The 15,696-nt window shown below is 38.3% G+C and overlaps 1 protein-coding gene and 1 non-coding gene across 2 annotated transcripts; both read left to right on the forward strand.

Moving 5' to 3' along the window:
- The first annotated feature begins 4,546 nt into the window (after positions 1 to 4,546).
- LOC141602987 (small nucleolar RNA R71) lies at positions 4,547 to 4,653 on the forward strand. The gene has a single exon (XR_012524888.1). It is a non-coding gene; the product is annotated as a small nucleolar RNA R71 (small nucleolar RNA).
- Positions 4,654 to 7,584: 2,931 nt separating this feature from the next.
- Positions 7,585 to 10,766, forward strand: LOC141600188 (early nodulin-93-like). Its single transcript, XM_074420369.1, has 4 exons — positions 7,585 to 7,718; positions 7,799 to 7,860; positions 9,304 to 9,379; positions 10,452 to 10,766. The coding sequence occupies exons 1-4, from the start codon at positions 7,628 to 7,630 to the stop codon at positions 10,535 to 10,537; spliced, it is 315 nt and encodes a 104-aa protein (XP_074276470.1). The 5' UTR covers positions 7,585 to 7,627; the 3' UTR covers positions 10,538 to 10,766.
- The last annotated feature ends 4,930 nt before the right edge of the window (positions 10,767 to 15,696 follow it).

Genomic DNA, 15,696 nt, shown 5'->3' on the forward strand with positions numbered 1-15,696 from the left:
GGAAATAAGGCTTCTCTATCCGCCCAACTAGGCAAAGGACAAGATGGATCAAGGAGTCCTTGCCTAGCTAGATGTAGGAGGGGAGGATATTGAGCCAAATAAGCATTCTTCCGATCTTCATAAGCTTGCTTGTGCATGGCTTGCATTAGAAGAGTGACATAATCTTTTCCAATTTCAACTCCTTGCGGTTTGAACTCTTCATAATCATAGGGGTAAGGTGGTATAACAATGGAAAAGGAGGGAGTTTCATGATCACCCTTTTGTTGTTGAATGATGTACTCGGCTTCCGTGGATAGGGGGAGTAAATAGTTGGTCCGGTGGACACTAAGACGGCAAATCTTTGCGGGTAGAGTGAATGATCGAGCCTCACTTGTAAGCCACCCATACTTGGTATCAAGGGGATTGTGAGCAACCCACTTAAACTTGTTAATCAAGGTGGACATATCAATAAGATGGCCACCATCCTTAGCCTTGTACTTGCTATCCTTATTGAAATTAGGATCAAAGTGCTTGGCTAGGACCGTGACAAGGCCGCCATTAACAATTACGGTTTGACCCTTCTTCCCACTATCTACATGGATCCATCTATCAACCAATAGCCTCAAAGAATTGTAAGGCTTGGTGTGAATTCTTCCAATATTCAAAGTTGATTCAAGGAGAATAAAATCGAGTCCCGTAAAATGATTGGTGTCTTTCCTAGCAATTATGGTATTTCCCACAACTTTGTGCCATATTCTTATGCCCGGATGATGGACCAAAAGAGCACGACAAGCTTTAAAATCTTCAAATTTCTTCCCGGAGATTGCCTCCCAAAGAGGCTCGGGATCATACTTCCCATATTGCTTATAGAATTTATGTTCATCGCTAAGACCCAAAATTTTACCCAATTCCGGAAAGGTAATGCGTCTACTAGTGTTAGCTAGACGAAACTCAATATTTTCCTATTCTCAACTTTTGTCACTTTTAAAGAACTTAAGAATTCCAAGACAAGGGAGGGGTATGTTACTTCCTTCATTTCAAACAATTTCTTTAAACCCATGGCATTGAAAAAGACTCTTGTTTGTTCAAGAACACCCAACTTCTCTAAAGCATCTTGACATATGAATTTGGTGGATTGAATTTGTTTCATAGCAAACTTGACAAATGTATTTCTATGAGAATCGGAAATGAATGTTACCTCCGGGTAATGCAAGAGTTGATTAATTACCGGAGTAGAGGGTGATGCTTCCACAGAAATTTGTTGAGGTGGTTGCACTTCCAAGCTTGGTGTTGATACCACCATTGCCAAAGCTTTCTTCATTTGTAGAGCTTTTTGCCTTTGAGAGAGAGTTGTAGTCTTTGGTGCCTTTGCTTTTGCTTTTGTTGCTCCCTTTGTTCTTGCCATTTGATGAGCTAACCAAGAAACAGATCAAAAATCTTCAATTTGTAGAATGCCCAAATCGATTTTGAAGGTGAAAGGCTTTGCCTTTATGAGAACAAAAATCAATTCAAAGGTGAAGATTTTGTGCTTGGTTTTGATTGTTAATGAAGATGGAGTGATTGATTTGTTATTTGAAAGATGGTTTGATTTGATTTTGGTGAGTTTTGTTGAGGGTTTTTGTTTTTAAGATGGAGAGGATGAGGGTTTTGATGTTATGGGTAGTGTTTATGAGTGAATGAATGAATGAATGAAGGTGGGGTGGGTATTTAAAGAACTCGACATTTTCGAATTGCAGGGACAATCCGTGCGGATTAGGCGCAATCCGCTCGGATTCTTCAGCTTCAAATTTTCAAAAATCCCGCCTAGAGACGGGCGGATTACGAGAATCCGCTCGGATTCTTTTTGGATGAGACGGGCGGATTTCGTACAGGGACGGACGGATTCTTATCCGAGATTTTTCTTTGTTTTTCTTCACCGCAAGACGGGCGGATTGATCACAAGACGGACGGATTAAGGGAGACAGGCGTCTTTCCAGAAATCCGCTCGGATTCTTCAACAGTCAAGAATTTGCAGTTTTCAGCCCAGCCCAAGACGGGCGTCTTCTCAGCAGGACGCTCGGATCCTCTGCAGACGGGCGGATTCTCAGGAATCCGCTCGGATTGGTCCTTGTGTACACGGATTCAGTTCCATCCGTGCACCAACGCATTCCCTTATCATTCTTTCTTTCTTTCAAATCTTGTGTTCTTCATTGCGGGGGCACTACTAAGGCATGAATAGCCTAGGCAATTGCCATCCCCACACTAAGGTAAAGCACTACACATCAATTAAAAGCATTAGTCCCTCCCTCACTTCTCTCTTTTCATGACAATTATTTTGATCAAAGTAAATGAAATCCAAAAATGACAAAAATGCAATACAAAAATTAAAATGTAAGTTAGGGAGTTAGAAATATTTACAAGTGGTGGTTTAGGGAGGACTCCACCAAACTCTCATTCTTGATGAGATGTCAAGGGGGCATGTTCAAGGTGTTGTTGATGTTGCTCAACACCTCGAAGAAGTAATTAAAAGCTTGTTCATTGTTGTGGTAGAGGTCCTCAATAGACCGTGGCCCTTGTTGTTGATCATGATCGATGGCATGCCCAATGTAGGGATTAAAGATCCCTTCAAATTCGTCGTCCCAAAGACCACAAACTTCATTGAGTTGATCATTGAAAATCTCTTGCTTGGATGGAGACAACTCTCCCAATTTCTTCTCTTGGCCAATGAGGCCATCATCTTCTTCCTTGGTTGATTTTGATGAGCTTTGCAAGCTCTCCTTTTCACAATTCACTTGCTCTTTGAATGGAGCATCTTCAACTTTCTTCTTCCATTGGAGTTCCGATTTCTTCTTTTCATCTTTCCTAGCTATAATGATCAATCATGAAACATGGTTCATGCAAACGAGGAGCTCTCATGGTCTTGTCAAGATTAAAAGTTATGCTTTCATCTCCCACTTCTAGAGTGAGCTCTCCATGTTTCACATCAATCACCGCACCCGCGGTGTGTAGGAAAGGTCTTCCTAAGATGATTGGAATGTTGGAATCTTCCTCCATATCAACAATGACAAAGTCCACCGGGATGAAAAACTTCCCAATTCGCACGGGGACATCTTCCCATATCCCTAGCGGTGTCTTCGTCGATCTATCGGCCATTTGAAGAGTGAAGTTGGTACATTTAAGCTCTCCCATTCCCAACCTTTTACTTACCGAGTACGGCATGACACTCACACTAGCCCCTAGATCACATAAGGCTTTGTTGATCGTTGTGTCGCCAATGGTACACGGTATTGAGAAGCTTCCCGGATCCTTTAACTTTGGAGGTAAACTCCCTTGAAGAATTGCACTACTCACCTTAGTGAAGGCGATAGTCTCAAGTTTCCGGATTGACTTCTTCTTTGTGAGGATATCTTTCATGTACTTTGCATAGGCCGGAACGTGATTGATTAATTCCGTGAAAGGAATTGAGACTTCTAAGTTCTTCACAATTTCCATGAACTTTCCAAGTTGATCATCAAATTTGGGCTTGGCTTGACGACTTGGAAAAGGAAGTCTAATCACAATGGGCTCCTTTTCTTTGGTTTTGTCTTCATTTTTCTTTGAACTTTCTTCTTTTGATGATTCCCCTTCCTTGGGACCTTGCACCACAACTTCATTCTCACTAGCTCTCACAACTTCATCCTCAACTTGCTTCTTCGGTGCTTCATATCTTGTACCACTTCTCAAGTGAATGGCACTAACCGTTTCATGTCTAGGGGGATTACCTTGGGGTGGTAATTGCCCCTTTTGTCTTGATGAGCTTGAAGATGCTAGTTGGGTCAATTGTGTTTCCAACATCTTGGTGTGAGCTAGAATGTTGTTGATGGTGGTATCCTTTGCTTGGCTATCCTTTTGCATTTGGGTGAAGAATTCTTGTTGATTTTTTTGCATTTGAATGACCGCTTTTTGGACATCAAAACTTTGGTCATTGTGGTGATTGTATGGATTTTGATTTTGGTAGCCTTGGTTTTGATTGAAAAAGGGTCTTTGATTTTGATTTCTCATGGGTGGTGGAGTGTATGTAGTTTGAGGGTTTTGGACATTTTGGCTTTTGTATGAGAGATTTGGGTGGAACTTGGTGTTTTCATTGTAAAAATTTGAATAAGGGGTGCCACTTTTGTAAGCTTGGAAAGCATTGACTTGTTCGGTTGTTCCCCTACATTCACTTGAGTCATGACCCAAGGTTCCACAATTCTCACATATCCCGCTTGGGATTGATGAGGATGCCGTCATGGCATTGACATGATGCTTTGATGATTTTGAGCTTTCCTCAAGTCTAGCCATAGCTTGTTCAAACTTCAAGTTGATTGTGTCAATGTGAGCACTAAGTTGAGCACCCAATTGAGTCACGGTGTCCACTTCATACTTTCCTCCTCTAGTAGCCTTGCGAGGCCTACTATATTGCGAATTATGGACCGCCATTTCCTCAATCTTGTTCCATGTTTGATTGTCATCAACTTCGGTGAACATTCCATTTGATCCCATATTGAGAATGTTCCTTGAATCTTCATATAAACCATTCCAAAATTGTTGCACTAAAAACCATTCGCTAAGTCCATGGTGAGGACATGAGCGACAAATACCTTTGAACCGCTCCCAAGCTTCATACAAAGACTCTTCATCCCTTTGCTTAAAACCCGTAATTTGAGCTCTTAGCATATTGGTCTTCTCTGGTGGGTAGAATTTTTTGTAGAAAGCTAGAGCTAGCTTCTTCCAAGAATCTATTCCAAGGGTGGCCTTATCAAGGCCCTTCAACCATTGCTTTGCGGTGCCGATTAACGAAAAAGGAAATAAGACCCATCTTATTTGGTCTTGAGTCACGCCCGTTTGAGAGATAGCTTCACAATAATCACAAAATGTTTCCATATGAGAATGAGGGTCCTCACTAGGCATTCCCCCGAATTGGCTCCTCTCAACTAGTTGAATGAAGGCGGACTTGGCAATAAAGTTTCCGGTAAGATGTTGCGGGGTAGGAGTACCATTTGGTAGATCCTCCTCGGTGGGTATAGAGTGTGACGAGAATTTAGGCATTGTAGGTGGATTTTGTGTGGTATTGTTTAATGGGCTCTCTTCTCCTTCTATTGCGAAAGGATTGACAAACTCACTAGTGGGTTGAACAACTTCACCAACACCTCCCAAATTCCTCCTAACAAGTCTCCTATTATTCGTCAAGGTTCTTTCGATTTCACGGTCAAAAGGTAACAAATCTCTTTGTAACCTTCTAGACATGCAAAATATCAAACAACTAGAAAACAATTAGAACAAACCTTGAGGAGTTTTACTTCCCAAGGTGAAAAAGACACAACTAAAAACAATAAAAGAAATCTTAAATCAATTAAACACCGTCCCCGACAACGCGCCATTTTTGATCGGTACCATTTGCTTGTTCACAATTAAGCATATGTGGTCGTTGGTCAATGGTCGATACAAAACACAATTTATACTTCACAAACAACTCTACAATTAGTAAAGAGGCAAGTAAAGGTCGGATCCCAAGGGACGGGTATTGAAATGAAGATTCTATTGTAACTAGTGGTGTCTAGGGGTGTCACAAATTGGGTTGATGTAGAAGGTCACTAAACTAAAATAGCAATGAAAATAAACTAACAAGGTAAGTGAAATAAGGGTGTAAACAATTGATTAAAAGCACTAGGGTGTCATGGGTTCATAGGGGAATCATGGGATATGATCATACAAACATGTTCTCAAATTATAAGCAAGCAATTATTGTTGTGATGGATTGAGTTGGGTTATATCTTACAATCCTAGGAAAGTTTGGGTCCCTGAGCCGAATCTCTTGGATTGTACAACACCTACAAGTCGACTTAATCTTCCCTACTTAACACATGCATGGTCTAACAAGACTCGAGTTGGGTTATGTCTTACAAGTCAAGTTGAAATGATAGAAGATGATAGTAAATGCAAGGATTCATAGGCTTAGCATTTCATCAAATATAACATGTGCATGTATTAAGATCAAAACAAGCAAGCAAATAAGATATGAAAGCATATTAATTTAAGCATGAATCATTCCCCATGTTGGTTTCCCCTAATCACCCATTAAACCCTAGCTAAGAGACTACTCACTCATTATCATATTGATCATGCTAGAAAGGTTGTCAATCATACTAACATAATGAAACATGATGAATAAATGAAAGTAATTAGCAATAATTAAAAAGGGATTAAGAGATTATACCTACTAATGATTCTAATAATAAAGCAAGAATAATAGAAGAACTTGATGATTGATGGAAGGTTGTCAATCTCCCAATAAACCCAATAATCTTCTAATTACCCAAAATAAATGAAGAACTAGAGAGAGATTAAGGAACTAAAACTTGGATTAAAACTTGATTAATATTTGATTACAATATTGAAGAGAGATTTGATTGATATTAACTACTCTAATTATTGATAAGAAGAACATGCCCCTCTAATTAGACTAATGGGGTATTTATAGTGAAAATTAGGGAGGATGCATTAGGGTTAACTAAGGGCTAAACTAGTAATTACACTTTTTAAGTTGAGCAAGGAGCCTCCGGGATTGTCCGAGAGAAGGGCTTCTCCATTTCGTAGCTTGAAGAACGAAATCGTCTTTGTCTTTGTGATCCGTCTGGCCGGGAGTCGGGACGGCCGGATCTGGGATGGACGATCCGAGCGGATCAAGGAACAAGACGCTCGGGCGGGTAGGGCATGGGGAATCCGAGCGGATTCTGGTGAGGACGCTCGATCGGTGAGGACGGACGGATTCCCTACAATCCGTTCGGATTGTAGTTCAAAGCAGCCTTTCCTTCTTCTTTTTCTTCCCTTTTCTTCATGAATTCCTTGGGGATTTCCTTGGGGACTCAAGGATCCTTTTCTCAACAATGCTCTTCTACTATGCTATGTACAAAGGCCTTCTAGTCTTGTCTCTCCTTGATGCTTGGTCATTGAATATGATCAATTTAGCCTTGTTTTGCCATGAAAATGCAAGATTCTTACTCCTTTCCTACCAAGGGATCAAAATCTCAAAGAATATGCAAAACAAAGAACTAAAGATAAGAAATGACCCAAATAGGCATTAAAAAGCATAGAAACAATGGTAATTCGGGGGCTAAATATGCGCCAATTATGGTCGCATCAGGCATACATAAATTTTCGAAAGCTGGGGTGTCGGGTAATGAGGCTCGATGGTGTTGTAAGACTCGAGTTTGGGTTTGTAATTTGGAACATTTGATGATGTTTTTTTATGTATTTTATAGGACTTGAATGTTCATTTAAATTTGGGTTTGTAATTTGGAACCTTATAGTTTGTAAGGCATGTTTGATTTTGACGTATAAGACATTTATATTAGTTGTCGTTTTAGGACTCTCTGACTTTAAATAACCAAAGTTTAGATGTTGGTTATAATAATGTTTTTCAAATTCCCTTTATTTTAATATGTATATATTGATTTTTTTTCTTTTTGTCGTGTCTATGTCCTAAAAATTTCGAAATGTCATATCGCGTGTCCGTGTCCGAGCAACCTAGCTTGTGGGTTGTGTCTCATCCGACACCAAAAAAAAAGGAAAAAAAAAACAACTACGGAGTATAAATAAGAGGGAGAGAGAAAAATAGAATTGAAATTAACAAGTAAATTTATAAGTGTCAATGACAATGAATGAGAAGAGCAGAAGGATGGCATCCTTCCTAATTGCGTCACCTCTTGATGCTAAAAAGTCCCGTGATGATTGCACCCGAGGTATTATAATCATTGATTTTGTTCAATTTAATTCTGATTTGAATAAATATCTTTTAATTAATTTTTGGAAAATGGGGCAGAGGGAGTTATAGCTGGATCCAAGGCCGCCGCAATCGCCGGTGTTACAGCCGCTGTTCCCACTGTACTTCTTTTTGTCTTTATTTATTTTTATTTTATAGTTTTATTTGTATGCATCTTACTTGTTTTAGAGATTAATTCAGAAGCTGGGAACTAGGATCATTGAATCTTGATAATGTGTTTGGCTTAGGTTTGCTAAATTAATAATTTTAATGTTCATGTCCACAAAACGTTTCCATTTCTGATAATTATTGTGACAATGTGATAAATGAATTGGGGAGGAAGTCATGGACCCACAAATGAATGTGAGAGGCAATCAAGGGTGCCTCAATTAGTCTCATTGTAGACGGTATATCCGACTAAAGATGTAGACGGGTCAAATATGTCACCACTTTTATGATAAGACAACCCCCACCATCCTACTTGTTGTTTGTCTTATTATGAAAATGGTGACATATTTGATCTGTCAACAACTTTAGACGGATAGTATCCGTCTAAAGTGAGATTTTGTGGGCCGTTATATTGTTATGATTTCCATGTTGTGGTTACTTTAACTTCTTAGCTGAAAGACTGAAAGTGTGAAGCTCTAGAGCATATAGTCCCTCTGCCTAATCATGATATTGGGGGATCATACGTCTCGTATCAAACACTGAATTCTTCAAACCCTAATTTTCTATTTTTGTGCATTAACATCGTTGGGAGATACTTTGCTCTTCTTATCTAATTTGGCTAATTGAAGATACTGGCTAATGAGCAGTTAAGCTTCTGGTAAGTTGTATTACGAGTTTGCAACTCTAGTTTGAGTCCCCTTTCCACCACCATGTGCATCTTTCTCTGGTATTTTCCGGGATAATCTCGACTCCATATTAGTAAGTTAAGTTGAGCAAGGGAATTTGAGACACTTTTGAAAGCAGAGCAAAACTTTCAGTTTTCAAGATATATATAACTGAAAATTTTGAACAGTTATGTGCTGCTATCTATAAAAACTACTTCCTCTGTTTCACCAAGTACTTTACAATTTGGTTTGACACAACTTTTGGAGTAAAGAGCGGGTGTTAGTAATAGATACTCATGTGCTTGCCCTTAATTGTTTGCCAAAAATACAAGCGTAAAGAACCTTGTTAATGTCCTAAAATAGGGAAGTTAGAGAACCGCAAAAATTATGGGTGTTTGATATATCTTCGATAAGAAATGGCTGGCAGCCTTCTTCATGAACTTGTCCTTTTTTTATGTAAAAGGAGTAGCGATGCTTGGTCATGTTCCGGTCTCAAACTTGTTGGTTACAGACTAATTTTTTAAATTCCAACTGATACTTTGTATGTGGGATTGAAGCTTTAGTAAAATGAGATGTATTGCAGAATGGCTAAAGCTATTGGAAATGCATGTTCTTAGAGATTATGAAAAGAGATGTATTGTGGCGTGGCCTTGTGGGAATGAATCTTCTGCTTGTTTTATCTACCTCATTTGACTTTTCAGATTGTAATACTTATCTACTTGCACATTGCAGTTAGTAGCTTGTCGTGTTCTTCCATGGGCAAAGGCTAACCTTAATTATACTGCCCAAGCACTCATCATATCTGCAGGTAATAGCTGTCTAATGTCTGTTGATTATTGCTTGTAAGAGTCGTACTCGAGATTATTGTTGTAAGGTAGATTTTCCGTATGGAACATTTGAAGGGTTGGATTGCAGCGTAATCAGTTAAATGAGACAAATATGTTTTTTCCGAAATCAAATGTGATTAATCAAATGGGATATTTTAACTGAGTTGTAGGAGGTAAAATGAATCCCTATCTCGCTTTCCTTCCCATCCACCTTGCTGACTTAATAAGGGAAATTGTTACCTCTCTTTTGCTTTTCTCTTTCCCTCCCTACCCCTCCATCCAAACAAGGGGTAAAAGTCTTGTGAAACTCAATTTTAGCTTTTGTGGTTTCTTGACATGCTTCCCGGAGTTGCTCCGATGGTCGTGGTATCAGTTGTCGTTGTTTAATGTTTAATCTCGCTAAATGCAGTCAATATCGCCTTAAAACGCAGTAAAATGTGGTTGCAGTAAACTTTCAAACCTGTATAACTTGGTTGCGTATCATTGTCGTAGCCGATATTTAAAACTATTGCTCATAAAGCCCACTCTGTTTTTGAGTTGTGTCTCATAGAATCACAGTAGCTTTTGGGCTTTGCCTCATAACAGTGTCAGAAAAGGTAATGTGTAAATATTTCTTCCACTGGTGAACCTGATCTTAATTAACATCCATTGTGTTATAGGATGTTAAGTGGTGGGAAAGCTGGTTAAGAGTTGGTTACATTCAAGTAACAGAAATGCTACGGTTGCGGTCCTATAGCTCTAGAAATAGTGTCGATGTAAACATTGATTCATTTTTAATTCGATACAATAAACTTCTCATTTCTCTCGTCTATTCTCTTAAAAATTCCTCATTTATTTCTTTCTTTAGCACATTGATATGAGGACATTCTGAAAAGAGGGGATGCCTTTCTTTCTCCGCACCCTTCTCTTTAGTTTGTATCCTCTCCTAGATATAATGGAATTATCTTTAGGCTAATGGTCAAAGTTAAACCTAACCTCGACTTATTTTTATCAAAAAATTAGATTAATTTATGCAAGTTTGTATTTAAAGGATATGAAATTTCATTTTTGCAGCTTCAATTGCTGCATACTTCATAACTGCTGACAAAACTATACTGGAGTGTGCACGAAGAAACGCAGAATATGATAAAAGTACCTGAAATCCTTTACTCAAGTCGTGCCCAGCATTTTCGGCTTGGAGACTCCAGCATTGTTGGGAATAAAATTAATGTCCATGGACAAAGTTGGCTTTCCGCCATGAGTTTTGCTGTAAAGTTTGTAAGTCTGATGCAATAAGATATTCTGATGTAGTATGTGGCTATGTGCTTTTTCTTCTATCAATTGCAAACCTATGCATACAATTTATGTCTCAATAAGTGTTAAACATCAGATTAGGGTAACTTTTCTAAATTTATTACCTTACAAAAAAAATTACAAAAAAAAAGGAGACGTGCTAAATCCAACACACATTACTAAATTCAACACACTTTTTCCGCATTTACCCCTCATTTCCCACACAAAAAGAGGACAAATTACACAGCCCAAGAAATCCCAATAATCAGAACCCTAAAAATTTCATCAGCCGCCCCACCCGCCACCCATAAACTGACCGACGACGGAGAAAGGGGAATGTTATTAGGTCGTCGGCGATGGAGGGACGGCGATACAAGTAGGGACGATGTTCGTCAGTGCTGAGGAATGAAGATAGGGGAAGGAGATAAGATTGTTGGGTCCATGGTAGGGAAGGGTCGACGAGGCTAGGGGTTGGTCTATGGCACAGGGATAGGGGTAAGGGATGAGAGTGGTCGACGGCGCGGGGTAAGGGTTGTCGACGGCGGTAAGGGACAGGGTGGTCGACGCCTCGACGGTGCACATTTTGTGATAATTTTAATTCGAGATGAGTGGTGGACGGGTTGTGGTCGACGGTGAAGGGATAGTTTGACGGTGGGGTTGGGATATGGGTGGTCGGGGCTGGGGGATGTGTGGTTGGGATGGTGAGTTGATAGAACGGTTTCTGTTTAATTTTTTTTTAAATTTTTTTTAAATGAAGGGTAATAATGGAATAGTAGGACAAAGTGTGCGGGATAGAGTAAAAATGTGTGCGGGATTTAGCAATTGCGAAAAAAAGTTCACAACTTACTATCTTACAAAGCATAAGTGCCTTCATTATGATTGTAATTATGGTTCTAATTATATTAAATTTTTAAAAAAAAAAGTACTAACAAGAAATTAATCAGGATTACATATTTTGTCAGTTGCTATGACTCGAATTTCAACTATTGATAAAACTAGTCTTAAACCCGTGCACATTGCACGGGTTTGTTGTTTCAATTTTTGTTATTCTCAAAATAATTAAAAATTGACACCCTTTAAATAAAGTCGTATTTAAATATTTTTATTTTATTTGTAATTAGCAAATTTATACCTATCTAACCTATTTAAAATAGGGTAATGATAAACTACAGTTTACATCCTCATAGGCTCATATAAAAACATAACAAACGTATATGAGGATATAAATTGTGTATCTCGATGGAAAAATGAAATTACAGTAAGAAAATTGTCATTGGTTATATCGGACAACGGAACACGGTTGTATATTGAATCTTGTGTTGTTGCGTTAGACATATATGTTCAATTTGATCGTTTTTATCTGTACAATTAAAAGTACATATAATATACTTGTATATTATTATTATATATAGTTTCAAAAGTTATACCATATCAAAAGTTATTTTATTATAAATTTTATACATTGACGTAATGTGAATTGACCCGTATTCTGATCCTAATTCGACTTGTAATTCGTACGATCCGACCCGTATTTGACCCGACTCTTATCCTAACTCAAACCGTATGACCCGGCCCGTTTGATAGGTTGAATTACATTTGTCCCATATATTAGGTGAGATTTTCATCAATATTCAAAATATGGGTTAAGATAACTTCTTCTAGCGGTCCAATAACGCCAGAAAAAATTATAACCTCATTGTAATGACCCATAGCTCAACCTAACAAATTACGAACCCTAACCATTAACAGAGTACCCTTTATAAATTGACAACCCTCTCCTGCCGCCTTTCTTATTACTTTGTTAATTAGTATGACCCCTTTATCCTCTCTAAACAAATCAAAGACTCATCATACAAAGTTCATTGACAAACTTCCATTATGACTTCACCCATAAATACAACCAAAATACCAACACCCATATATTTCCCACCATTTTTTTCCCAAAGATTCCCATTCCCCCCCCCCCCCCCCCAACCCACCCACCCACCCACACACACCCAAAATCCCATGAATAATTTCTTGTTTTTCTTTTACTTTTTCTGGGTTCTTCAATTAATTTTTGGGATTTTTTCCGATTCCTGGGATCTAAGATGTTTAAGTGTTAACATTCGGGGTATTTTTATAATTCATGACCTGACCCGTGTCCATGACGCAAGGCCATGACCTTACTCGACTCGATATCATGACCCGGCTTTTTGACGTTGTGTTACAAACTTACAACGGTTTAGTATTTAAATTTTTCTATTTATATCATTGTAATATGATGTAAATTTGTATGTTTAAATTATAATTAGTATAACTCCATTGATTATTCAACTATGTAATTTTTTATTGTAGTTGGACAATTGAATATTTCAGAATGAGAAAGCATAAAAGTTTCTAATTAAACAGCTAATTAAATTGCTTTAAGATCGTGGACCCTAAAATTTAGCAAATGAAAAAAGTTCTTTGAATAGTTGACTTTTAACCACAGTGTGACACCTATGCACTGTGGTTGTTCTTTTAATATACTCAAGGATAGCTTGATAGCGATGAGTTAAGATTGAAAGATGATGCTCACAAGGGTGGGATCTAGTGGTTAAATCTTGGGTGAAATTTCCAGGAGACCCAGGTAAACGAAACCACAGTACTCTAAATAATTTAACGATTAATGGCATTTATTACAATATTCCAAACTTAATAACTGAAAAGTAATTTAAATACATCTGCAGCGGAAATTAAATAAAGTGAATAACAAAATAACCGTCAAGTCTCACGCCTCCCGAGCTCCCAAATCAGTCAACTCAAATACCTGTTATTTAATCTGCTCCCCAATTAACCGGAAATATTAATGGTTCACCACAGGACGCCATCAACTAAAGCAGGCATCATTTTATGTTGACACAACACACAAACGTCAACCAAAGGTCGAGTAGGATATATAAACAACAGTATAAAACACAATAATAAATATGTATGATATGCAAATGCGCTTATCACCCGAGACACCCATTCATCCCGCCAATCCCTGGCCCCAGGAAAACCCTCAACCGTCGTTTAGTCAACTAGGATACACCTGAGGACACCAAAGACAAGTCTGCAGAACCAGCATGGGCCTTAAACCAGAATTAATCTAAGGATAGCAGCGACAAGTCTGCAAATGCAGCACCAGCCTGGCCTAAATCACAATAATTGATAACCAATATGCAAATGAGATGCCAATAAATGCATCCAAGTTGATATAATTCCATGAAACAATCCATAATAATAATTCAGCCAAAGCTATAAATCAACCAATCCAACATGCCATATTAATAATACAACCACAGAGAGATACAGTTGAGTAGATATCCTACCTAGCAAGCCAATTTTCCAATTACGTAGTTCCAAGAAATCAATTAAAAGTATTCTTCAACAAATCCGTCACTTAACACAATAATATTTACAATTACTAATTATTTATAGAGTTTTTGATAACTGTTACCGCAAGTAACTCAGATTTTACCAACTACTACCAAATTCTTTTTTTAAAAAACTGCTACCAACATTGTTGGTTCGGTTTAAAACTAACTACCAAATGGAGACGAAGCTCCTATTTGCGTATGAAAGACCATAGAACCCTTATTTACACTCCCTCACTCATATCATCCCATTACCCAAACTTCTGTTCTTTTGGACTTCTTTTTGCTTAACTTAACTTAACTTATTTTTGCTGAACTTTTCTGAACTTAACTTATATTTACTGAACTTAACTTATTTTTTCTTAACTTTTCTAAACTTATTTTTGCTGATGAGGAGGATTTGGTGGCTGAAGATCTGTTTGAAAGCAGAGAAGAGGAGGAAGGAAACAGCAAGAGCAATGCTGACTTTCTGGAGGAATTAGAAGAAGATTTGGAGCTGTCTGATGACTTGAAAAGTCTTGAGGGTTCAGATGATGAGGGAGATGGTTGTAGAGTCTTCAACCCTGACACTGATTTCAGGAAAAATGTGCATTTAGAGGTTGGATTGAAGTTCTCTTATGATGATATACTTAGGCAGTTTCTGAGAGCACATGCTATTGGGAACAAGTATGAGTACTATTTTTTACATAATGGTGGAGGAAAGGTGACAGCTTATTGCAAATACAAGTGCAAATGCCCATGTGACAAGGTCAGAAGTAAGATTAGGTGTGTTTGTAAAAATTTTTTGATGAGTCATATTTATATCCATTTATATGCCTCCCCTTAGTTACTTTTGATGCGGTTTTCGTGCTAAATTACATAGTTTATATGCCAGTTATATTAGAATGTTGTTACTTCCGCTTTTTGGTATTTAATGCAGGAATGATGCATTTATGGAGAAAAGGAATGGAATGAGCACCGCGGAGTGGGCATGAAGGAATACATGGAGCATGGCACGAGAATGTAAAAGAATAAAGGAAAAGAAGTGAAGAAGACAACACAACGAAAAGAGATGACACATGAGAGTACTCGATCAAGTCTGAGTACACTCGATCGAGTGGGTGTGTAATCGATCGAGTGCACCGATACTCGATCGGGTATACATCGTGCTGGCAGTTTCCGCGCAATTTCCTTAAGTCGGTTTATCTTTATTATAAATACCTAAATCACGTCATAATTAGTACCTACGCTATTTTCCTCCTAGAACTCTCTTAAAAACCCTTATAGTTTAGTTTTATTAATATTGTTTCGGATCTAAGCACTCTTTAATTACGGTACTTACTAATCTTTCTTTGATTATTATTAATTCAAGTTCTAGTTTATTCAATTGTTCATCTTGTTATGCCTGTAATTATATTGTTCATCAATCTTATTGTTGTTATTCCCTTTATCACGAGTGTGGACATGGGCCACATACCGGTCTGCGGGCGCGAGCCGCCTAGCGGTCCGTAGTCACGGGCCACCTGCACGCCAAGCCAAACCGTGGACATGGGCCACCTGCACGCCAAGCCAATCTGGGGACATGCAGCGGTCTGAAAGTCACGCTCGGTGGCGTAAAAATGCTTTCGACCGGATCATTTTAGATCAGTTGGTTTCGTCTGGGTAAA

This window comes from Silene latifolia, chromosome 9 (assembly GCF_048544455.1).
Source record: "Silene latifolia isolate original U9 population chromosome 9, ASM4854445v1, whole genome shotgun sequence".
Taxonomy (NCBI): Eukaryota; Viridiplantae; Streptophyta; class Magnoliopsida; order Caryophyllales; family Caryophyllaceae; genus Silene; species Silene latifolia.